The sequence below is a fragment of the Pezoporus occidentalis genome, unplaced genomic scaffold (genome assembly GCF_034315485.1).
Source record: "Pezoporus occidentalis ecotype Australia unplaced genomic scaffold, CSIRO_AGI_Poc_V1 ctg6, whole genome shotgun sequence".
Lineage (NCBI taxonomy): Eukaryota > Metazoa > Chordata > Aves > Psittaciformes > Psittacidae > Pezoporus > Pezoporus occidentalis.
This window is the reverse complement of record NW_026915943.1, coordinates 1957787-1982502: the sequence shown is the minus strand read 5'-3', so window position 1 is coordinate 1982502 and position 24716 is coordinate 1957787. Positions and strand designations below refer to the sequence as shown.

Here is a 24716-nt window from a genome sequence, read left to right as displayed (position 1 = left end):
ATCCATGTATCTATCTGCTGCTTGGCCCATACACAGTGGTATCTCCCCACACTTCCAGTCCAGACCCACTGATTTGCTCCCCATTGTTGGATACTCTCACCAGAAACCCCACTCTGCAAGGAGATGTCCTCAGTGAGGACCTGGAAGTCCTGAGCCCACCCTTTCCTATACCACCACCACAACCACACAGAACAGCCTCCCACAAGCCACTTGATGCTTTTTAATTAGAGCAGTTCACTTGGACATATGTTTTCCATGTTACATCGCTTGGTGTGGATACAACGAGGCCAGCAGATGCTAATACATATGACACACAGGCACACGCACACAGAGTTCCAGCACCCCTCAAAACAATGGAGTACATGGGAGGCCAACAGAGCTGTAAGCAGAGGGATGAAGATGATGGTGGGGGAAAGCTGGCCCAGGACAGCATTGGAGAACGTTGCTGTGCTGCATAATCTACTGAGTGTGCTGTGGGAGACTTAAAGGAAGCAGTGGTGGCAGTGGTGGAGGTGATGATGGGCACATATCTAAGGATCCCTGGCACAGCTGGATCATGGCAGCTGGAGAGGGGAGAGAAGCGTCAGAGATGGGTGGTGAGAAGGCAGCTTGGCTCCCAGGGTAGCCTTGGCTGGTGTAACCGTGTTCCCATCACCAGAGTACCGTGTAGGGGATGATGGAGGAAGGTGATCTCCCAGCAGCACTGGTAGAATTGTAGCATCTCATTCTCTTTGGTGGAGCAACCACAGTCCAAATCACTGCTTCATCCCAGTCAGATGTTACAGGACTTGAGGTCTGGGAAGCAGTGCTGCTGACTCTGCCTGGCACACCATGGTTTTGGAGGACAGATCATAGAATCCCAGAGTGGTTTGGGTTGGAAGGGACCTCAAAGCTCATCCAGTTCCAACCCCCTGCCATGGGCAGGGACCCCTTCCACCAGAGCAGCTTGCTCCAAGCCCCTGTGTCCAACCTGGCCTTGAACACTGCCAGGGATGGGGCAGCCACAGCTTCTCTGGGCACCCTGTGCCAGCGCCTCAGCACCCTCCCAGGGAAGAGCTTGTGCCTAAGAGCTCAGCTCAGTCTCCCCTCTGGCAGGTTAAAGCCATTCCCCTTGGCCTATTGCTACAGTCTCTGATGAGAGAGATGCTCTCTGGCATCCAGAAGAGCTCAACAGAACAACACACCCCACAGTATGGACTTCCATGAAAGCACCCAAGCTCAGTCCAATACCTGGGACCAAGAGAGGTTTCCCACATCTACTGAGATCCACTCAGTGTCAGTGATGCCAGCACCAGATCTTGGTGGACAATTGTCAACCCTCCTGATGCCCCACACCCAAGCACATGTTCCTTTCAAGCCTGGCTTTGGAAAGGCACCCCAGGCTCTTTCCCCTACATCCCCACAGACACAGCATGGCTTCAGCATCCTCCCTCCTGTCAGGTCCCATCTCTGCTCCAAAGCAGGCTGGTCCATGCTGCATGGTGTTGGGTGGAAGATGGGACAACCATCTTTCAACATCTTCCAACCATCTTCTAAAGAGCGGATTAGCACAGCCAGGCAAAGATGGAGAAAAGCCCACCAAAATCAAGGGTCTGCCCTCACTGGGAGTGGTTCAGGTCCAGCTGAGAGCCATTTTACACAACAACACACACAAAAGCATAATAGAATCATAAACTGTTTCCATCCCCAATGGCCAAGTCCATGTTTGAATTACAGCTCAACACAGGCTTAGCCTCAAGTCTTCCAAGCACGGGGCCTTCAAAACCCCTATATCCATATTGAAGCTTGTAGTAAACATCCTCCCAGGGTTAATTTGTCTGGGCATAGGTGATAATTCATCTTCCAAGCTTCACTTCCAGCTGATTCCAGAAGCTGGGAATGATGTGCCTTATCCTCTGGTGATCATGGCTCTGGGGGAATCCCTGGGCGAGACATTGTCCTGCAGGTTGCCCTCAGCCCCGAGTCAGTGTCCAGATACCAGCACAAAATGCAGGATTTCATTTCTTTTTTTTTTCCTTTTTAATATCTTAAAAAATAAATAGAAGAAGAAACAACACTTTAAAATCTGTTCTTTAAATATCTCCAGCATTGCACAGACAGCACTTTAGCCTGTTCCATCAGTAGGTGGTTTATTCTGAATCCTAGTTAAAACGTTCCCCCCTGCTTTTTCTTCCTGTCCTTCATAACAGCACAACGTATTCACTTGTAACGTCCAAATCCAAGCCCTGCAGTGTTCACTGGGCATCTTTCCAGCATGGTTTGGGGCTCATCGAGCCTGAAATGCCCAAAACCTCACCAAAAAGCTGTTAGCATCCCCATAGCTCTTTCTTACTTAAGAGAAAAACCAAACCAAACCACACGCACACACACACACACACAGATAAAATCCTCTTTCAAGAGCATTTGTGATGCCAACCATTGGGTTCAGGCAAACCTCCTGCCCGAGTGACTTTGCTCGGTCACTGTCTGAGAGCAGTGGTGTCCCCTGGAAAGCTTTCAGGTGCAAGATGGTGTTGGGGAGCAGGGTGGAGAAGGAGGGAGGTCAGAGATAATCGTCTTCGCTGGAAGGGGAGGTGGGATTGGAGCCCTCAAGGTCAGAGTCCAGCGAGCTCCCTGATGGTGTCCGGCTCATCTTCCACATCTGGGAGGCAAAGGTTCTGCCCCAGCTGCATGGGTATCCCACGGGCCTCAGCTGGTGAATGAGCCGCATGGCCACGTGCCAGTGGCTTCTTGCAGTTCACTTGCTACCCTTCGCACTCCTCTGTTTGCTCATGGCTGTTAGCATCTGGCTGATGTACGAGGTCAGGAGATCGTCCATCTTGTACCCCTGAGGAGGAGAGAGAAGATGTTACCTGCCTTTGTAGAGCACAGTTTAAAGTGTACGGTTTGTGCCTCCTGAACACATTGGCTCCCAGTTGGTGACTTTCAAGTTTTGGGTACATTTTGACCTGTTCAACAGTTCTCCTTGGGACTGTAGTGATAGGACAAGGGGTGATGGGTTCAAACTTAAACAGGGGAAGCTCAGGTTGGAGATAAGGAAGAAGTTCTTTACTGTGAGGGTGCTGAGGCACTGGAATGGGTTGCCCAGGGAAGCTGTGAATGCTCCATCCCTGGCAGTGTTCAAGGCCAGGTTGGACAGAGCCTTGGGTGCCATGGTCTAGTGTGAGGTGTCCCTGGCCATGGCAGGGGGTTGGAACTGGATGATCTTAAGGTCTTTTCCAACCCAAACCATTCTATGATTCTATGAAAGGACACCATCACAAGGAACACAGTCCAAACAAAATCTGCAGTGTTGAGGTGGACGAACTCACTATTCCAGGATGCTATTGAGACTAAAGACAAAAGGAGCTTTGAATGGGGCCTCAGTTCTCAAATGGACAACAAAATACTGAATGCCTCAGATTAATAACAATTAATCCAGCAGGAATTTTATCCTTTGTGCTTTGGGTTTAATGTGTAAACAAGGTGACAAGGTTTAGTGGTGGACTTGGCAGTCCTGTGGTAATGGTTGGATTTGATGGTCTTAAAGGTGTTTTCCAACCTGGTTGATCCTATGATTCTAAGGTTTTATTGTTGCTGTGACTGTTACTAGGGACAAGCTGGCAGAAGGATCTTGGAAAGCCAACACATTGGCTTTAATATTCTTTTCAGTCTAGTGACAGAGAGCAGCGCCTCATGCTCATGAGATGGCAACATCCAAGCACCTCAGGCTTGCTTGTAAGTAGGTGATGGACCAAGTGATAGCCCTGATCCATTGAGCAGAGCCAGGGGAAACCCAGCAGTAAGAAAAACACACTGTGGACTCTTCTAAGGGACAACTTTCAACCCAGAATATCCCTGAGACACAATTTGCTGGAAGCATCTCATTTTGCCTGACAAAGTGAGGATTTGGTCTAATTGTGCCCAATAATCTTTAGCGCTCCTTACCAGGGAGGTCTCGCAGAGCAGCTTGCTTCCTCTCACCAGGTTGCCGATGGTTATATGGAAGTAGGTGTTGCCACTGCTCCAGTTGGAGATCTTGGTGAAGGGGTGAGTGATGAGAATATCCTGGTGGGAACAAGAAGACTGACACTCAACACACGAGAGCCTCAGCTTCCATGAAAGGCTTTGGGGACCTTCCACCTCTTCCTTCACTTGCCATCAAAGCAGAGCAAGGATGTCTACTGTGATGAGATTGTACCACGGCCTCATTGGAGTGGCAGTGAGATGCAAGACTGGATCCTCCAGTGCTGGTGGAAGACTCTTGTACTGCTATCACCTTGTGGCTGGTGGAAACAACCAGTAGGAGCTCATCTACTCTAGCTCCTGTCCTAATGTCTAAGGAAGGATTAAGGAAGAAGTTCATCCTCTAGTTACACAGCCCTAAAAGTGAAGCTCTTGACCCATCTCCTGTTGAAAAAGGCTGGGCTGGCTCTCTGCAACACTGAATTTTTGCCTCCAGAAACTTTTCTGGCTATCCAGCCTTTCTAACTAGGCTTAAGGAAAGCACTGGAATAACATGTGCTTTGTGATAACTCCAGTGAGGAGTTGGGAATGAGCTCAGGAACATCAGTTTTGCTTACCTTGGTTTTGGGATCAATGAGGCTGACTCCATGCTTATTGATGGCAATTAGAAGGATTTCTGGGTAATTTGGCTCTGTAGTTTGCTGTTGGGAATGAGATGAACTGGTTAGGGGATGTGTCATGCAAAATCTGACCCCTTCCTCTTTCCTCTCTCCCTGTCTTCTGCCAGTATTTGGTGGCCCATCAACTGTTACTCAGTTTATCCTTTAAAGATAAACGTAGAGCTCATTAAGGTATCAGTGATTTCAGGGCTGTCTAGTTAAGTATAGAGCTCCTAAACGCATGATAACGAGTGGGTGAGTTGCTGATAGCATCAAGTTCATTGCTCCCTTTGGTAGCATCTCAGCAGTGAGGTCACCTTGCCATCTGGCAAACCCCAGATGCCTCTGCCTCCAGTCTGCTTGGTGTTCTGCTCCTCATGCCCACTCTGTGGACAACCAGACCAAGACTACACTGCTCTGTCCCCTTCTGATGTTTCCATTCAGTTTTGTTGCTGCTGTAAACCCTTCTCCCAGCCCTGTACCATGAGGAATTCCAGTCTGATTGATGAGACAGAGCACAGGGGATAGGGGCAGCTCCTGCTCTGTCACATCTTTCATGGCTACCAAGTCGCTTTTTGAGGAAAAATCACAGGATGTATTTGGATTCCTTATTCCATCTAAGATGGACACAACAGAAAATGGGGCGCCCAAGTTCAAGTAACCGATGAGCAATTTCAGCAACTTGTTTCAAGCCAGGCTCACTGTGTGGTTACTGAGAAGGGGGAGTTGCAATAAGGTGTCCAGAGTACTTGGACAGACTTCTGGCCTCTACTGTCTTTGATGGGAGTCTGGTGCTGTAACGGGTTGTCTGGATTTGATTTGTGGTGGGTGCAGACAAGTCCCTTGGAAAATCACATTCCCCTTTGAAGAGCATGGCTCTTGGCTCTTCAGCAGCACAGTATAGACCCAATGGACAGATACGCTGAAGCTCTGCAGTGCCTCTGTGTAAAGAGGCAGGACAGCAATAAATGAGTGTATTGTACTGATGGAGAGTCTCACACTCTTTCCCTGCTTCATCAGGGTTGTCCCAGTCTGGTGTAGACACTGGGACAACCCTGCCTACCTGGAACCCCGCTGTGATATGGGGCTCCTGACCTTGCTTAAAAGCTGACAGAGAAAACCCTAAGCAGGGCGGGTACCTTCACTTCAAAGAATGCAGATCCAAACGTAGGCCACTTGAAGATAATCTTTAAGAAGGCAAGCTTGGCTTCTTCTCTTGATTTGCCTGCATGCTTGTTGTAGTATGCCACGATGGACTGCAACAGAGAACACAACAGAGCTGGATGGTTCACACTACCTAGCACCAGGGGTGTTTGCAGGGAAGGAGCATCATTCCCACAAAGATGTTTGGTTCTAATCTCTGCTCCAATGAACACTTCACAGAAGTGATGGTAGGTCACTGGAGAGGAAATGGAACCAAGTCCTTCTTTCTTAGGTAAGTTGTGACTCCATTACAAGGCTTATAAGCTTTGATCCTCCAATTTATGCAGCAGAGGAGACAGAGAGACCTTCAACCAGAGAAGCTGATAGCTCACTGGTTGGGCACATGGTTGAGGTCAGTTCCCAGGAAACAGAAAGGACTTATATGACTATCGGCAGTGAGACACTGTTATTTTATGGCTCTAGACCTGTCTGTACCCATGCCACAGTCCTCCCTGTGTAAAGCAGGAAGAATTACCCCTCTACTCAATAGTTTGCCTTAAACAACAGACCTCTACATGAGACCATCTCCCAGCACGTGTCCATATGGTGTTGCATCCACCACCACAGCCACATCCAGCACAAGGAAAACCCACTGCAAGGCACATGTGTATGAACACACATATATAATTCCTCCTGCTATTGATGTTGAGGAGGCTGAAGCTCTACTAAGGCTCAAGAGGGACCATGGGTCACCTTAATGTGATAGCCCCACTTCAACGTTGAACGTCAGACAAGTCACCCAAGAGACTGTGCTTGACTCAAGCTGCTGTTTTACCCTTTTCCAGTCATCTGGAGAGAGCTGCCGGATGAGGTCCTGAGGCACCAGCTCCTTCAGGAGCTTGGGGATGCTGGGGAAATAGGACTTGTCATCCTCAAACTTCACCCGGTAGATGAGAGCTCCCAGCTGCAGGACCTCTTCCCGTGTGCACTTGTGGTAGCCACGCAGGTACTTTGGTAGCTCCTGCATGGAGGAAGGAATGATTCAGGAATAGAGGGAATGACCGTGGACCTTCACCCTCAGATGTTAAATGGAGTTTGTGGGGGCATCCAGCCCCTGGTTAAGAGATTGAGCCCTGGGAACACTCATAGCAGTTGTGCTGAGTGTGGTGGTAAGGCAGCTGCTCAATTGAGACCATACTAGACATTAAAGATCCTCTCTGGTCTAAACCAGTCTCCTGTTAGGTGAAACAGGCAGGTCCCCATGTTAGCTGTCAGGTGTGTGAAACTACAGGGTTGTTCACCCTCCCTCATCCTAGGAAATCCACCCCTAGTAATGGCCACTTGGAACTTTAGAATGAGTTTTTCAAGTGTCCAAAAATGTGACCAACTGAAGCACTAAGGGATACAGTCACATTGGAATAACCACTTTATCCAGGCAATAATACAGGGATTGTAACTGTGTGAGAGAGCTTTGGGACATAGAGATGTCTCTCCCATCACAGAAGAAACAAGAACACTAGAACCGCAACTTCTTACCTGACTACTGGGACCATCACAGCTCATCTCCATGAATGGAGGTGGCTGAAAACCCTCAGGATGCTTCTGAAGGCTGCATGGAGACCTCATAGCAGCCTTCCAGTATCTGAAGGGGGGTTATAGGGATGCTGGGGATGGACTGTTCATTAGGGACTGTAGTGATAGGACAAGGGGTAACGGGTTCAAACTTAAACAGGGGAAGTTTAGATTGGATATAAGGAGGAAATTCTTTCCTGTTAGGGTGGTGAGGCACTGGAATGGGTTGCCCAGGGAGGTTGTGAATGCTCCATCCCTGGCAGTGTTCAAGGCCAGGTTGGATGAAGCCTTGGGTGACATGGTTTAATGCTAGGTGTCCCTCCCTGCCCATGACAGGGGGGTTGAAACTAGATGATCTTAAGGTCCTTTCCAACCCTAACTATTCTATGATTCTATGAATTCAGCCTCCTTGCTAAGGCTGGACATGGTCTCTACTGTTCCTTGACACCCACCCAAGAGAGCTGGCCCAAATCCCAGCTGAGCTCAATGACCTGAAGCGCATGAAGACTGCTCCTTGCCATGCAACTCAACAGTGCTCTTTGTAGGCTTCTATTTAAGGCAAGAGTTCTTCCTATTTAACACAAGACTTCATCCATCTGCAGATGGAAAAGGTCTTCATGACCCATTCCTAACTCCTCCCAGGTCTCCACTCCTACTGCAGGCTCCCCAGTACCTGGTAATAGTGGAAGATTGAATCTGCCATTGAGTCCTTTCCAGGCGTTGTGTTGGTCCACAGCTTCTTCATGAAGAACACTTGATAGGTGAGAGAAGGCACTATACCTGTGCAAGGGGAGCAGCGAGCAGGTATGTAAGAGCAATGATATGAATACCAGCTATCAGTTAGTGTCCCTACAGGCCACTGGTGCCCATGTGCCATCACAACCTGCAAGCACACTTGCAGGGCCAAATGGGCTCTGACCTTGCAGACAAAACCACACCTTTCCCTTGCAAAGCTTTAATAGAATGGAAAGAGTGTCTGGACGCATTTGCATGACTGTGCTTCAATGATAATGCTCATGTCTAATGCAGGACAGAGGAACTGCACCCTGGAGGAACCTTTGTCTTGCAGCCACTGATATATGCAGCCACCTCCATTGTGGATGTGGGCAGTGAGGTGAGATGAATCCCACCACTGAAACCACTGCAAACCTGCAGATGCTCCTCAGAGGTACAAGGTCTGTGGAGCAGAGCTCTCACTGCTCCTGGGCAGATCATCTCCCAGTGATGTCCCCAGGGCTATGCAGACAGCACACCAACCACACAGCGTGGTCAACCTTGTCTGCAAGGGCTGGAGGGCTCTAGGAGGGCTGTGTGTGACCCACAATGGAGAACAAGCACTGTTACCATCCTTTGCTGGTCTTGCTTTCTTTATCCAGTCTGTCAGGTGTCTCACGAAGTCAAAGAAGAAATCTCCCTCGGGCACACTGATGACCTGGGGGACACAGCACAGGGTTACAAAGGCTGAGCACATAGCAAGAGGCCAAAGGAAAGGTTGGCCATTGCCCCATCTCCTGTAGTTGTTGCTCACTGCTTTGTCCTGGTTACGCTGATGTTTTATAAGCTGCTGACTTGAGAAAGCCACTGCCAGCACCTTGCCGCAGGCTCTGCCTCTAATTGCTCCCATTACTCTTGATTGTAGCTTCCTTTTTCACTGGAGCAATTAATTTCCCTTCATGATGACTACCTCCATACATTTCTCCCAGTTGTATGGAGCAGCTCTAAGCCACGTATTTTTCTTATTTAATCCTTTCTTAAAAACCCAACTCAGCAGCAGACTGGAAGAGTTTTGTCTGTCTGGGTTTTAAGCCCTTTGGGATGATTCATAGGACCATAAAATCACAGAATCCCAGACTGGTTTGGGTTGGAAAGGACCTTAAAGCTCATCCAGCTCCAACCCCTGCCACGGGCAGGGACACCTTCCACTAGAGCAGCTTGCTCCAAGCCCCTGTGTCCAACCTGGCCTTGAACACTGCCAGGGATGGGGCAGCCGCAGCTTCTCTGGGCACCCTGTGCCAGCGCCTCAGCACCCTCACAGGGAAGAGCTTCTGCCTAAGAGCTCAGCTCAATCTCCCCTCTAACAGGTTCAAGCCATTCCCCCCTATTTACCCACTAGCACACGGGTCTCCCTGAGTGCTTTAGGTGGGTCACTCACCTTGTCGGAGATCTTGACGAAGAGGCTGAAGCCTTCAGAGGACTTCAGGAGCAGCCTGTTGGAGATGTTCTGGCAGAAGTCCTTGGCTTTCGTGCTGGACTCTACTTCAAATGCCTACAAAGAACGGAAGATCCTCACCCCTGCTACCTCCAGGTTAATTTCCACTTCATGCTGCCTTTGAGGAACTCCAGGCTCAGATGCACAAATGGGTTTAGATATGCACCACCATGAAAGCATTGACATTGATTGTGACTGAACAAGGGAAGGGCTGTTTGCAGAAGCTCAACCATGCTATTGCTGTACTGTTGTGCTCTGTGATGCTCTATCTATACCCTGTGCTGGCTTATTCAGGGCTCCCCAGGCAATGTAAGAGGTTATTCTGGTCCAACAGTTGGGTCTCAGAGCTATCAGAGCTATTTGAGGGGACGGAGAGACCAAGATACCTCCAGGCTGATTTGTCCCAGTTGTCTCTTCACTGATGATAATGAAGTCAGATGCCTGGTTTAGACCAAATGCCTCACTTCTAGATGGCTGGGCAGGAGATAGCTAAAGGACTGATCACCTACATGCAGGTCCCAGTCCTGGTTTTGCCTTTATTGCTGTGCTCAGCATTTACATCACCTCAGTTTTGCTTTGCCCATGCAAACTGATGCAGTTTGCATGAGTTTAAGGAATTTAAGCTTCTGACCACCCCATGCACAACTGTGTTAGCCTAAAACACCAAACCACCAGGACCTGTATACCACATCCCATGAGAGACCACCTTGGAGCTCAGTGCTGCTGCTGTTCAGCAGCACCTTAGTGCAGATACTTATTGTACTGGAATGATGCTACTCTGATAGTCCACCTGGGTGACTGCCATGGTCAAAAGGATCACAGCAAACCCATCCAAGTGCAGCAGTCCCCTTCTTCTGGCTCTCATACAGATGCATGTCTATAAAGCAGTGTCATGTTCGTTGCTGATCATCTAAAAAAGAATACTCAAATCTCAGCAGTTTAACTCTCCATTACAGGTAAACAAGGAGAAGAATCATCCTTTTCCTTCCATAGGTGTGCACTGTTTTATAAAGAAATCAACTTGGAAATACAAGAATTTAGTTGTGCCCAAAGGCATGAGGGGGAAAGGAGATTCAAGCCCCGCATCAGTAGCGTGAAACAGCAGTATCTGGCAAGGACATGCATGTCTACCATGGCATCAATAGAACTAGCTGCTTTATTAGCATGCAGGATGCTTAATGAGAGGTTCCTGAGTGCAGGTATGATTTCTGTGTCATCTCAGGTCAGAAGGTTTCATTTCAGTCACCTGCTTGCCAGTGCTGCCATAGTCTGCTCAGTCCCCAGGGAGCCCCATCATTGTACTCTGTTGGGTATGTAGTTGGGTGGACAATATCTGTGGGCTAGGCTGCAGATAACTGATACCCAAGGTCTGTGAACCACCCACTTTCCTTCCTTCTGGGGTCATACTATAAAGCCTCAAGTGAACCCCAGCACAGCACCCAGGTCTTGAAACACATGAATTGCAGTAAATCAAACCCCTGAGCTGGTCGGGGTAGATAAGGATGGGTTTTCCTTACACTGCTCCATCCAGAGTCTTCTGGAAAGGTTGAATCTTTCTGAATCAGGACCAATATTAACCTCTTTTGAGATTTTACTAAGAAAATTGACAGCCATCCTGTCAGAAACTGAGAATTCCCTTCTCCCCCATTTACCTCATCGGTGTCATCAGGGAAATAAACCTTGTGGAAAATTTGGGTGGTTTTGTGTTGAATGGCTTCCACTTCTACCAGGTGGGGTGGGTACTTCCTGGATCCATTCCTGCAAAACAGAGGTGGTGAGTGCCACAGCATCACAGCAAGAAGCCTTGGTTTAAACCTTCCATTTTAATGCATATTCTTTTCCTGAGCAACTTCAGCGACTTCCTTACTAGGAGCTTATTTTCTCTCCTAAAAGAAGAAAGAAAAACTAATGGGGAATGTGAATTTGCTGGTTGTAGGTGACTGAAGTGGATCTGGACAAAGTCATCTTCAGTTCTGCATCAAAAGGAGCGTGACCAGCAGGTCAAAGGAGGTGATCCTGCCCCTCTGCTCTGCTCTCATGAGTCCCCCCTTGCAGCACTGTGTGCAGTTCTGGTGTCCTCAACATAAGAAGGACATGGAACTGTTGGAACAAGTCCACAGGAGGCCACAAGGATGCTCAGGGGCTGGAGCAGCTCCTGTATGAAGACAGACTGAGAACACTGGGGCTGTTGAGCCTGGAGAAGAGAAGCTGCATGGAGACCTCAGAGCAGCTTCCAGTGTGTGAATGGGGCTACAAGGATGCTGGGGAGGGACTCTTCATTAGGGACTGTAGTGACAGGACAAGGGGTGATGGGTTAAAACTTAAACAGGGGAAGTTTAGATTGGATATAAGGAAGAAGTTCTTTACTGTAAGGGTGGTGAGGCACTGGAATGGGTTGCCCAAGGAAGCTGTGAATGCCCCATCCCTGTCAGTGTTCAAGGCCAGGTTGGACAGAGCCTTGGGTGACATGGTCCAACCACAGCAGGGGGGTTGGAACTGGATGATCTTACAGTCCTTTCCAACCCAAACCACTCTGTGATTCTATTTTCTCTCACACAGTTATCCTCCATACAATGTTCCTTTTGTTCTTGGTTGAACATGAAGTCTGTGAGCTTTCATTGTCCCCACAGCCACCAACATATCTCCTACTTCATTTTCTTATGCATACTTGGATGCTGTAGCATCACCATGGCTAAAAGGTCTTTTGGTGACGTACCTCAGGGCTTTCTGCAGTCTCTGGATGCAGTCTGCTGCCAAGGGGTGATGTTTCCTGGACTGCAGGAACCTCTGGACATGGGGCAGGAGGATGTTACTTGGAGGGAAAAGGCCTGTACACAACCACAACAGCTCCCAGCCTTTCTCTTCACTGTACCTGCATGAGAAGAAACCCAGGAGGAAAGAAGTTGAGATCTGCTTTGCCCAACAAGCAGGAGGGTATTTGGGCCAAGGGGGGTGAACAGCTCTTACTTGATGTGGTTATCCGTGAGCTGCTTGAGGGTCTGGCAGTAGATTTCATCCTTCAGGGGTTCAGCTTTCAAGGCACCTTCAAATATTTGGTCTGTCAGCTCATTAACAGAGCGGGTCCTTTTGGATGGGTAGTCACCCATGTACTTCAGCACTGGTAGGAGGAGTCAAGGGTCAGCTAACTGGAATGTTGGGGAAGCCCTGCTACTGATGATGGTAATAAAGATATCCTACACATGATTCCAGAAGTGGCTGCAATTTCATGGAGGCTAAAGGCTCTAAATTGCTTTGGGAGATGCGCAGCAGACTCTTTCCCTTTCTCATGTATCAGGTTGAAGGAATTGTTTTGGGGTCAGGATATGTAGACCTAAGAAAGCTGCATGTGATGATGGGCTACCTGATCACACACACAGGTATCAACTGTGAAAGACCAGATTTTAGCCAGTCGTACACCACTGGAGCTGCAGTAACATAAGCCAAATGATAGAATCATAGAATCAACTAGATTGGAAAAGACCTTTAAGATCATCAAGTCCAACCTTTACCCCAGGACTGCCAAGTCCACCAAACCTTGGTGATGACCTTCACCATCATGCCGTAGTGCAACTATTCCACATAGGAAGAGGCCACAGTTTTCTGAATTAGCATATACAACACAGTAAGAAGAAAAGGATAAAACTGCAAATGTCCCCTTAATTTTTGCCAGTTCTTTTAATTCCTCCTCCTGTTATTACCTGATAGTAAGAGGAACCCAGTAGTAGCAGCAATAGTGCAATAACAATCACTAACAGGGTTATACCAACAGAACTGTTCAAACCATGAAGTTCAGCTCCTAGAGCAAAGCCTCACCAAAACATAAAGGTTACTTCAACAGATTGGGTCTATGTCTGCTCCCAGCTCATCTCTCCCATACTGCGTAATTCTGCCTAGTAAGGGATATTCAGGCATTAAACCCTGTCCCAGAGGCCATGTGGACTGCTTTGCATCCACTCTGTTTAGACTACAGCCTTCCAAAGTAGATGCATTTTGGAGAGACACACCTGAAACAGGCCAGAACAGAGCTGGCGGGTTAACCACTAAGTGTGCACCAGCAGGACTCAATAACTTGTTCCCTGCCCCTTATTTATTAAGATACCCCTCAGATCTCAAGGATGCTTAAGGGAACAAATCCATCTCCAAGCCTGTGACATGGTCCCAAAGCCCTTAAGAAGGACCACAAACCTTCCCATGTGCTCTGCTTGGGGCCCTAAAGAGCCTGCTTAGCCCATTCCCTGTCAAACCTGATACTCAAGGGCTTCCCTGGGTGATGGAAGGATATCAATGAAGGCCATGCAGGCTTCTTGGGAGAGCTCCTCACTGCCCAGGATCTTCTTCAGCAGTGGCTGTTTGATGGGCTCACGGGTGTAACACCACAGCTTGTCCTTCCCACGGCTCTTGGTGATCATCACCCGGCTCAGGGTGTGCTTGGGAGGGGGTCTGATGGCAAAGGCAAAGCAAGAGGAACACTGGAGACGTTACAGGGATAAAAGGGACAGCTTGTGGCCAACGTTTCACCTGGGAAGGTTGGTTATAACACTCTAATGAGCTCTTACACCTAATGGGACTTCAAGGTTTGCATCCACACTGGTAACAGCTACAGCCTTCCACAGTAGATGCATTTTGGAGAGACACAGCTAAGCAAGTATCCAGCTCTATTCTGCCCAAAGAGAACTATTTGTACTTTACTAGGGCTCCGAAAAGTCCCTTAAGGACCATACCCACCTACTGACAACAAAACAACCTTCCCTACCACAAGAAAGATGATGGCAATGGATGCTCAGGGCAGTAACACTGGAAAAACCATGCCTAGTGGAACAAGCCTACCAGAACAAAGACATCCCAGAGGATCTGGGCTGCCTGTTTGGATTGCCAGCCCATCTGAACAGAAGGGGGAGTTTTGGGATCAGTCTGCTCAGCTGCATTCAGCAGTGGTGTGCATTTAAACCTTTGCAGCGGAGATGGAAATGCCCGCGTTTAATTCAACTGCTGCTTGTTTAGTCTGAGGCTGTGTATGGGATCATAGGAAAGGAATAACAGAACATTAAGCACAGCTTCCCACATATTAAATTTCACTCTGTTATACATGTGTGAAGCCAATCTGAAGAAATCCCTTGTAAAACCTTGTCTGTGGAAAACTACAGCTCAAATGCCATGACCTAAACTGGAGGTTTCAGTTGTACAAAGCCACATAAGGGGATATTCAGGGTCTTTGCCAGTAGCCAAAACCATCCTGATTCCCAAACTACCTGGGGATGGATTCCTATTCCTATGATTTTGGGAGATGGATTACAAAATCACCTAAAATAATCATAGGAGAATTCCTCCAAGGTGTATGGCTTTACTCTCTCTTCACTGTCTGAAATCGCCAGCTGAGAGGTCCTGATAACATCTTGGCGTTGGTCAGGGGTCATCGTGACCAGTGCCTGTGGGATGAAAAGGTTTGTCACCCAGTATATTTGATGTAAGATATCTCTGATGTATTCAGAGAGAGGAAGTAGATACAAAATGTTAAGAAGAACAGAGAGTGAATAAGAAGAACCCATTAATAGTAAGAACTGTGCAATTGTCATTTCTTTGTGCCGTTCTCAGTTATTAATGCAAGGAATAACAGACGTTTCCATAGTGTGGATCATTTCCTAATGAAGATAATGTGCTTTAGATCCTACATTCATGTAGGATTCTCCAATCCCAAATACACCTTCAAGTAATCAGCTGGAAGGTTCTAGCGTGATTCATGGATATTCCAAGTCATAAGCTCGTGGTGTTCAAAGCGACAAGAACTGAGGAAAGGCTGAGATCACTTCTGCCATGGATGCCTTCTCTCCACTCTCAGCTACTTTGGTTTCCACCTTATCATCGTGAGACTCTGGCCAGATCTAAGCTCTACAGGAAGGCTTTGACCTCTTTGGGCTTTGTATGAAGTGGTGCCATTCTAAGACAGCTTACCACGATCTCCAGTGGAGGCATGGTGACTGTGGGCAAGACGTAGACTGAATCAGTTGGGAAATCTCCCCTCTGCTTGGTCCTTTCATTGAACCCATTGGCCCACCCTGAGTTCATCACTTGTTCCCCTGTGTCCTGGTCCAGAACTATGAGGTCTCCTTTGAGGAAGCTGAGGAAGCCAGATTCTTCTCCCACTGCAAGGGAAACCCCAACCATTAGCTTGATTATATTTTCCCTAATCCCTTGGGAATAATTAATCTATCTTTATTTTTACTACTGTGTCATTTACTCACCAGGGTTTGGGTTATCTTGGAGAGTTACCACATACTTGGATCTTTTCCTTAGCCCTTCAAGGAACGTCACCACCAGGTCCCGGATATCCTCGGAGTTGTTGGAGGTGAAAGTGTATTCATCACCTTTAATAGTGGCCAAGGTGAAACTCTGCCCTTGCAGCTTTCCTCCTCTGGGATACATTTTTATAGGAGACATAAGAAACCAAAAAGCAACAGCATCAAGAGGCAAAGCCTGGGATATGATTGGTCTATGGGGAAATTACCAGTTAAGTCTATTCCTCCTTACCTGCTGCTCGACACAGCCGTGATCTCTGGGAAAGAGAGCTCCAAGAGAACCTGCTCCTGTTCATCCACAAAGTAGACCCCTGTCCAGTTGACAGCTACAATCACATCGTTTTTAGGCAGGCTTGGCCCTGGATTAGAGGCAAGACACAAAATCAGTTCAGGAAGTGTTTTAGGATATAGCAAATCTGTGCATTTCAAAGGAGGATGGAATCATCAGAAAACTCTGTTATTTCTGTAAGAGAAATAGACTAATAGCTGGAGTCACTGCTAATCAGGATGCAAAAAAGACCATTAAGTCTTCTTGTCTGTGGAGTCCCTATCTCCCCTTCCTTTCGCTATGGAGCATCCTGTGCTTTGTGGATGTGCTCTACTGACCCACCTGAGAATTTGAAGGCTTCATAGAACCGAGAAAACAGCAAAGGCCACTTGAAACGTGCAAAATCCACCACTTCTTCCTTGACTTTCTTGGGGTCTGCCCTCTTCTGAGTATAAATTCCCTATAGAAAAAGCAAACCACAACCAACATGAAGCAAAAAATCCAGTTATACCTAGGATGAGAGCAAACTGAACCAATTCATGCCACCAGAAGATCTTGGAATTGATATTGATTGAGGTCTCAGTGTGGCTAAGGGCCAATCAAAGTCCTGCAGGAGCAAATGATAGTTTGGACAAAGTGCTGGCTTTTGGTTCCCACTTCATGGAATAATTTGACTTAGAGAAGGGTGGGCAAGCACCTGGAGTGATCAGCCAGGGTGGGATTCATGTCAGCTAACTTTGGGTTTCCCTAAGGTAGGTGTCTACCTTCAGCTTGACAGTCCTTTAGCTGGAAAAAGACACTAAACAGCCCTTAAGGAAAGACATCTAGTTTTATTTAGGACATCCTCAGATACCCGACACTTCTGCATGTAGCTGACAGGCTGATGAAGGACATGCAATATCCAACTGAATTGCATCCCTAAGTCTCCACTAACAGTAATGGGAGGTGAAACTCCTAACACACATGGAGATGCTTACATTTTAGGGGTCTTAATCTGAAGCTGGTTCCTGCTGTTGAATAAATGCCAAGTCACATGCCTGGATGTAACCCTCATGACTGGTCATGAGTTACGGGTAATGAGTTATGGAAGGTGTCACAAATGTTCTAAGGGAAGTCAGGGGGGGTTTATAGAATGCCTAGCACAATAAGGTCCTGACACTGCCTGGTGACACGGACCCCCACTGTGTTGCAACCAGTAACACCACAATCCCGTGTAACAGGTACAAAACCCCATAGATAGCCTTTGACTCTCACACTGACTCTGTGCAGGTTGTTTTCTTCTGCCAGATCTTGCCTCAAAACCAGCGGTAGAACTGAATACACCTAGTACAAAACCTGCCTTTTCTCTTTGATTTATCTCCAGGCCAGGCTAAGAGCTGAGCTCTGATGCCTGGCAAAGCTACTGAAGCATGCCTTGGTCCTTGCCAATAGGTGATCTACTTTACCCACCTTTTTATGTGCAGCTATAATGAGCTGAGCCCATTTTTCCACTGTTTTTGAAGCTGTGATCTCTCTGTCCGGGATGTAGGATGGAATTAGATTTAGCAGCCTTTCCAGTACCATCTCTGACCCATAGTCCACGTAGTACTGCTGGGAAGCCAGTTCTGCAAGGTCTTCTTCCTGTGGGAGCCAAACAAGCCAAGTTAATGCTATTACCAGGACATCACTTCAACATCCATCCTCTAGCACTCAAGGAGCTCTTTGTGGAGACTGCATGTACTGCTCCTTCAGAATGGTGTGGAGATTCTTCCTTCAGTACAACTTCACCAGTGCTTTTTGCACATCTAAAATTCAGATTGACCACTAAAAGCTGTGATTAAGCCATAACATGTTCACTGACCAGCACTACGCAACCCTGTACAGCATGTGAACATGTTCGTTGCAGTCTTTCCTTCAAGTTCAGTCTATTTCTGATGCCTGCAGTCAGCAGTGGGTGATTTTGCTATGCTAGACAGAGTTTAATGGCTCAAACTCTGCATGTATCCATCATACCTCATACTTGAGAATCTCAGCAACTGAAGCACCCATGTATGATGCAGAACTGTAAAACATCCTTTGGTGTAATTACATTCCAAGTACTTTTGGGGTGAAATAATAGAATTACTGAGATGATAAGGCCAGGTTGGATGAAGGCTTGGGTGACATGGTCTAGTGTGAGGTGTCCCTGCCCATGGCAGGGGGCTGGAACTGGATGATCTTAGGGTCCTTTCCAACCCTAACTGTTCTAAGATTCAATGATTCTATGATAATAGCACAAGGAGACCAGCAGCAAGACAAAACAAGGAAGAAAGAGCAGGACTTCTGGTAGGATAAGAGCTGCAGTTAATGCAATATTGATGAGGAAAGATGATTTAGTTCCCAAGGTGACAGGACTCTGCTGGACCACAGGAGAATGATTGGTGTTGGATCTTCAATTTGACACCTGGATGATTTCAAACATAATGCCACTCATTTCAGTGACACTGGAACAATTCTGTAAGCTCCCAGAGACTCTACAAGCAGACATTTCTGCTGCCAGTGTACCCTCAGCATTACTGGTTTTGTATTGCATGGCAAAGGTCTGGGTATCCTGAAAAGCATCTCTCATGTCTAAGGCTTAGCAGGATTCACCAAACAGGATCCTGCTGCGTACTCCTGAGCTGGTGATCCTCTTACAGACTACCCACGGCCCTCCAAACTGAGGCTGATGGATGCAGCAGCCATTCACTCTCCCATCCAAAATTCACCAGCAAAGAGTGCTCATGCAGTACACGTTAGCATCCAGTCTGTCCCAGACCAAGAGGATCTGATTACTCCGGCTATGGTTTCCCCAGTGAATACCATAATCCTCATCCTGGTAGGTGTTCACAGAGGAAGATTTCTCATTCTCTTTGGTGACACCTATTCTGCCATATTGAGGATGCATGTAGGACCAGACCGATAGCTGAGGCCACATACCTTGTCACACCGGTACTCCCCAAACTTGACCCCTCGCACGATCTGTTGGTAGATGAGATTGGTGGCCACATTGTCCTCACTCGGGTTGTGCCAAGGGGTGAAGATCTCCTTCCTGAAGAAGAGCCTCCAGGGCGCGTTGCGCTCCTGCGCTCCCTGCTCTTTGGCGTACTGCTCGCACTGAGACACCGCATCCATCACATGGTCATTGCCGCTCCCCAGCGAGGACACCTAGGCAGGGCACAGGGAAATTGGCATTCCCTGGAAGGGCTCAAGGCCAGGTTGGACACAGGGGCTTGGAGCAAGCTGCTCTAGTGGAAGGGGTCCCTGTCTGTGGCGGGGGTTGGAGCTGGATGAGCTTTAAGGTCCCTTCCAACCCAAACCAATCTGATTCTATGATTCACCTAAGTTCTGACCTTTCTAGGTAGAGATATCAATCTTTGGGTAATTCTTTCAGACTTCCTCTATAATCAAAATAAATCAAAGTATCTATCTCCATTAACCAGCCAAGATTAAATAGGTCTACAGCATCACTAGGCAAGCCATTTTCTTTTCAGCCCGTTTCCCATCCAGAATGAAAGGGGAGCATCAACATGAGTCAGCAAAGCCAACAATCACAATATAAAGCATTGTTTATTCATACTGTGCGTTGAAAGTCCCTCTATCAAAGTCATGCACTTGGATCCAACCATGCTAAACAGACACAGGATAAAAAGCCTGTCCTGTTACAAAAGATTCATCCCTTCTATCTTCGCACTATGGTCTGGCATGAAGCCCTAACGCACTATATACCCTCGGAGGGAACATCCCTGGATGAATCTCCCCTCAAAAAAGATCAAGAAAATGGACTAAAATCCATTTTATCCTCCACTCACAGGCAGAAGTGGCCACATCTGTAGGTGAGAACATACTTAATTCTCTCAGGAGTAATTCTGTTTCATTGGGTTGCTGTCAAACCTGATGGAGTTTTACCCTAGCTCTGTTTTCCCTTCTCATTTATGCTCACCTTTATTTTTATGGGATTTCTTTAAAAGGTAAGCTTTTATGTTAAATAATCCTGTTTAAATGCCAATGCAGGCATGGAAGTTTGGAATTCAGCTCATTTTGGAAGCTTAATTTCAACCAACAGGTTTCCAGTCAAATGCAGTTGCTCCTTTGCATAGAAAACCTGGCTATTTGACTGGAAATTCACCTCAAAGTAGCTTCAATGAGAGTAAGAGCAGAGCATCATAGAATAACACAGGTTGAAAGGCATTTCTGGAGGTTTCTGGTCCAGCCCAGTGGTCAGAACAGATCTGTCTTTGGTCAGGCTGCTCTGTACCCTCCCCTGACTCTGAATATCTCCAAGGAAGGAGTTTCTACATAGTGTCCCTACAGCCCTAGCTCCAGCATTTGACTACTCGTATTGTGAAAATCGTGCTTGAACCTGCCCTAGAAGATCACTAGAAGATCTGTGATGGCAAGAACCTCCCTCTTCTTTTATAGGGCTAATCATGAAGAGAAGACATACCTTGTCAAAAAGTGCAATGTAAAGTGAAAACCCGAACCGGTCCTTCAGGCTGATTTTGTCGGCCAAGGAATTACAGAGCTCTTTAGCAGTGGTCGCAGAGTCGGTCAGCAGCGTTTTTGTTGTCCCATCCATAAACGTGACAGGCAGCATGATTGGCTTCTTGGACTTGGTTGCCTAACGGATTAAAGTCAGACTTCATGAAGGCACGTGCATTTCAATTCTATTGACAGTTTCCTATGTACTCTTCCACCCAACTGTGGTAATAATCTTCTAACTCCTGATTCTAATTCCCACTGACTGGCTCCTTTGCAATACTATCAGTGCATTCTTTTAAGCAGGTCAAAGGAGGTGATCCTGCCCCTCTGCTCTGCTCTCATGAGGCCCCACTTGCAGCACTGTGTGCAGTTCTGGTGTCCTCAACATCAGATGGACATGGAACTGTTGGAGCAAGTCCAGAGGAGGCCATGAGGATGAGCAGAGGCTGGAGCAGCTCCTGTATGGAGCCAGGCTGACAACACTGGGGCTGTTCAGCCTGGAGAAGAAGCTGCCTGGAGACCTCAGAGCAGCTTCCAGTGTCTGAAGGGGGATACAAGGATGCTGAAGAGGGATTCTTCATAAGGGACTGTAGTGATAGGAGAAGGGGTGATGGGTTCAAACTGAAACAGGGGAAGTTCAGGTTAGGTATAAGGCAGAAGCTCTTACCTGTGAGGGTGCTGAGGTGCTGGCACAGGGTGCCCAGAGAAGCTGTGGCTGCCCCATCCCTGGCAGTGTTCAAGGCCAGGTTGGACACAGGGGCTTGGAGCAAGCTGCTCTAGGGGAAAGTGTCCCTGCCTGTTGCAGGGGGTTGGAACTGGATGATCTTAAGGTAGTTTCCAACCCAAACCATTCTATGACTCTATGATATTGTACAGTCAGGTGCTTTCAGCACTCGGAAATCACAGATTTCTAATTTAACACATTCAATCATCAAAGTGCCTAATCCAGTAAGCCCCTGCATGCCTGTGAATGCTCCTGGGCACTGGAGCACAGCTGCCTATGCTGGTAAACCAGCATAGCAAATAAGCAATTAATGCACAAACTGCCTGTTCCAGCTACAGCTATCCCCAGACAAGTCCCAGGGACCATTCTCAGTAGGCAGTTTGTTTGCCAGCAGCCACTTCCATCTGGAGGGCTGTTTCCTAGCACACACAAGGGCTTGCTCTGCGCCAGCTGGCCTCAGTGCCTGAGAGCACTCTTGAGCACATTTCATTTACAAGTATGGATGTAGCCAAAGGGATTGATCTAAAACACACTCTGGAGCAAAGCCAGGATGCATGGGGAATGCAGTACCTTGGAAATACTTGAATGTTCTTGGGAGAAATAGGCATTTTGTTGCCCTACTTTCTGTCCTGCTTGAGATGTGGCTCCTGTGATAGTGAAAGGCTTAAACCTTGAGTACCAGCTGCCTGGGGAGGGGATGAAGGGCATCATACCTGCAGCTCCAGCCAGCTGGGTGGCTGTGTCCTTGTCCCATTGGCAAACGTCCTCCTCAGCCTCTCTTCGCAATAGGGAGCATAACCTGGGGGGCCTCCATTGATGAAGTTCCTTAAATACTGTTGGTGGCAAGGAACACATTGGTTAGAGCATTGGCTCTAGAGGCCAAGCACTTGCAAAGGTTAAAAAGCAATGTTTTATTGGAGAAAAGCCCTCTGGGACTAATTCAGTGACACCACTTGGGCTGAGGATGTTCCCGCATCACATTGCTGGAAGCTGAGAGGGCGCAGGACACTCTGCACTCTCGCCTTGTTCTTGTACTGTGCATTCCTGGCCTTGTGGAGATAAGATACCAGCCTACACAGACCTTTGATTGAAGCCAGTGCAGCAGTTTTCTGTTCCTGCTATTGCTGCCACTGATTTCTATCTCTGTCTTTTAAGGATGTATTATAAAACGTTATTGAATGTTGACCGAAGAGATGGGAGTGAATGAAAAAGACATATAATGATAATGATCCAAGGGAATGGGAATGACCCAGGGAACTGTAAGCAAATGCCACTGGGAACTCTTAGCTACCAGTACAAAAGATATCTCACAATGACATTAAAGAGATGCTTCAATAGTCATTTTAAAAGATACTAAGCCAGAGTTTGAAACACTTCCCTATATGTTAAAAATACAACCACATTATTGTAGAGAAAACTGAATCCAGTGACTTCCAAAATATGAAAGATTTAACACACTTCATAGATATGTTGGCCAAAAGGTAGCTAAGAGTTCCCTAAATCATGTCTTTCAGAGAGACTTTATAGAAAGATAGAGAGCTCTCTGCACGATAACACGTACCTGGTCCTTCGGTAACACAGACTGCTCTATCACACTGCCAGTCCATAAATAACATGGGTAGAGAGACAGATATCTCTGTTAATCCTAACCTTTATAATACTCTGAAATAACGAGATAATACAGCCAGGTTATATGCATGGGAGATGTTGTAAATGATTGCAAGCAGCTGATGCTGTGTAAAAGCATTGTTTCAATTATGCTGTTAATAATGAACTATGTAATTACAGGTTTTCCGCATTTCTCCTTCCTTGTGACTGAACCTTCCCAACAAAGTCTGTATTATTCGAAAGGAAGGTACAAAGAACAGGAGTGCTAATGTGTCCTGACCCATTGTCCTGAACCCAGGACACCCACGCTTTGCATATGGTGTGACAAAGGTATCTAGTGGGTTACAAAGAGTGACCTTCATTTTTGGGAGCAGGAGAAGATATCAAAGACTACTTCATCTTCAGCTTAATCCCTCCCAAAATGTTCAGTTCTAGTCGACACTTTGGAATCATAGAATCACAGAATGGTTTGGTCTGGAAGGGACCTTAAAGCTCATCCAGTTCCAACCCCTTGCCACGGGCAGGGAGAGCTTCCACTAGAGCAGCTTGCTCCAAGCCCTGTGCAACATAACATTTTAAGCTGGAACATGTCAATGATGTCCCTGTGGATAACCATGATGGCTTCAGAGGAACTCTAAGACATTGCTCAAGTCACTGTCTGTATGCTGCCGTTTGCAAGACTGAAGTCTTGAAAGGTAACCAGTGTGGGCTGCTGCAAGTGTTGTTTGCCCTCATACTCAAGGAGCTTCAGCCAGTACAGGCTGCCTTTTACCTTCAACAGCCCAAGGTGCAAAAGGTTGATGAATAAGCTCAGAATTAGTATAAACTCTTTCCAAAGCTGTTGGGAATACTGGCACCTATTTCAGTATAGACCATAAGTTTGGACAGAAGAACACTGGCACAGGTTACAAGACAGGTGGTAGATGCCCCATCCCTGGAAATATTCAAGGTCAGGTTGGATGGGGCTCTGAGCAATGTGATCTAGTTGAAGAGGTCCCTGCTTATTGAAGGAGCGTTTGGACTAGATGAGCTTTAAAGGTCCCTTTCAACCGAAACTTTTTCATGATCCTATGACTCTATGTGCAAGTCTCCATGGTTGCCATAAATGATTTCTGAGAAGTGTTAAACTTGCCTCAGATAATCTTCCGCTATTAAAGATTTAAACCCACACAACCTTCCTTAGATTTCATTTCCAGACTTAATTCCATTTGCTGCCACTTTGCCAGTGATTCATCTCCTTTATTAGATTTGATACTGGCAAGGATGAAGGAAACATTTCTATTCTTGGCTTCAGCTCTTTCAGTGCTGAGGACCCAGTACCTGATCTGATATTTATGGGAATTAATGGGACATCTTTATCTCCAGCAGGCTTGGGAGCAGGTCCAGGCTCCAATATCCAAAGATCTGAGAGGGACAAAGGACTTCTTATACAGTGGAAAAGCAAAGACACAGTGCTGAGCCCTTTGCCTTGAGCCAGCCAGACTCTTAGGAATGGGACTGACTTCAGTAGTCCAGTGGGTGTTAGTCAGGCTCTGGGTGTGTAACTCAGTTGGAAGACAGTGTTCGAATCTGTTGAGAGTTGGATGTTTTCAGTATGGCACATGGAGGGGCAAATTGTATATGCAGACAGCAACTATGCAAACGTAGTACCAGGTAAATTAAACCCTTTTCTATGTGCATTTTTGATATTAAGGTGTATTTATAATGAGCTGAGTAGTCTTATTCCTTGCCAGTTTTGTTAAAGTATATGCCTGAGGTCGTACTGTCAAAGCCAGTAGAGGATTGACTGAATGCATAGACTTTTGAATGTGAGAAA

At 47.0% G+C, this 24716-nt stretch overlaps 1 protein-coding gene across 6 annotated transcripts in view; it reads right to left on the bottom strand.

Moving 5' to 3' along the window:
• Positions 1 to 200: 200 nt before the first annotated feature.
• Positions 201 to 24716, bottom strand: part of MYO7A (myosin VIIA) — a 107265-nt gene continuing 82749 nt past the window's right edge. For all 6 annotated transcript variants that reach the window (XM_062639051.1, XM_062639054.1, XM_062639053.1 and 3 more), the window contains 21 exons: positions 22006 to 22125; positions 20534 to 20707; positions 19027 to 19254; positions 17539 to 17709; positions 16432 to 16549; positions 16054 to 16180; positions 15768 to 15937; positions 15478 to 15668; positions 14830 to 14954; positions 13811 to 13968; positions 12496 to 12649; positions 12245 to 12400; positions 11181 to 11286; positions 9472 to 9585; positions 8664 to 8751; positions 7993 to 8099; positions 6583 to 6768; positions 5744 to 5860; positions 4563 to 4646; positions 3928 to 4047; positions 201 to 2827 (listed from right to left, as the gene is read on the bottom strand). In XM_062639051.1, the coding sequence (XP_062495035.1) occupies positions 2738 to 2827; positions 3928 to 4047; positions 4563 to 4646; positions 5744 to 5860; positions 6583 to 6768; positions 7993 to 8099; positions 8664 to 8751; positions 9472 to 9585; positions 11181 to 11286; positions 12245 to 12400; positions 12496 to 12649; positions 13811 to 13968; positions 14830 to 14954; positions 15478 to 15668; positions 15768 to 15937; positions 16054 to 16180; positions 16432 to 16549; positions 17539 to 17709; positions 19027 to 19254; positions 20534 to 20707; positions 22006 to 22125 (2904 nt within the window). In that variant the 3' untranslated portion in view covers positions 201 to 2737. The remainder of the gene's footprint in view (positions 2828 to 3927; positions 4048 to 4562; positions 4647 to 5743; positions 5861 to 6582; positions 6769 to 7992; positions 8100 to 8663; positions 8752 to 9471; positions 9586 to 11180; positions 11287 to 12244; positions 12401 to 12495; positions 12650 to 13810; positions 13969 to 14829; positions 14955 to 15477; positions 15669 to 15767; positions 15938 to 16053; positions 16181 to 16431; positions 16550 to 17538; positions 17710 to 19026; positions 19255 to 20533; positions 20708 to 22005; positions 22126 to 24716) is intronic.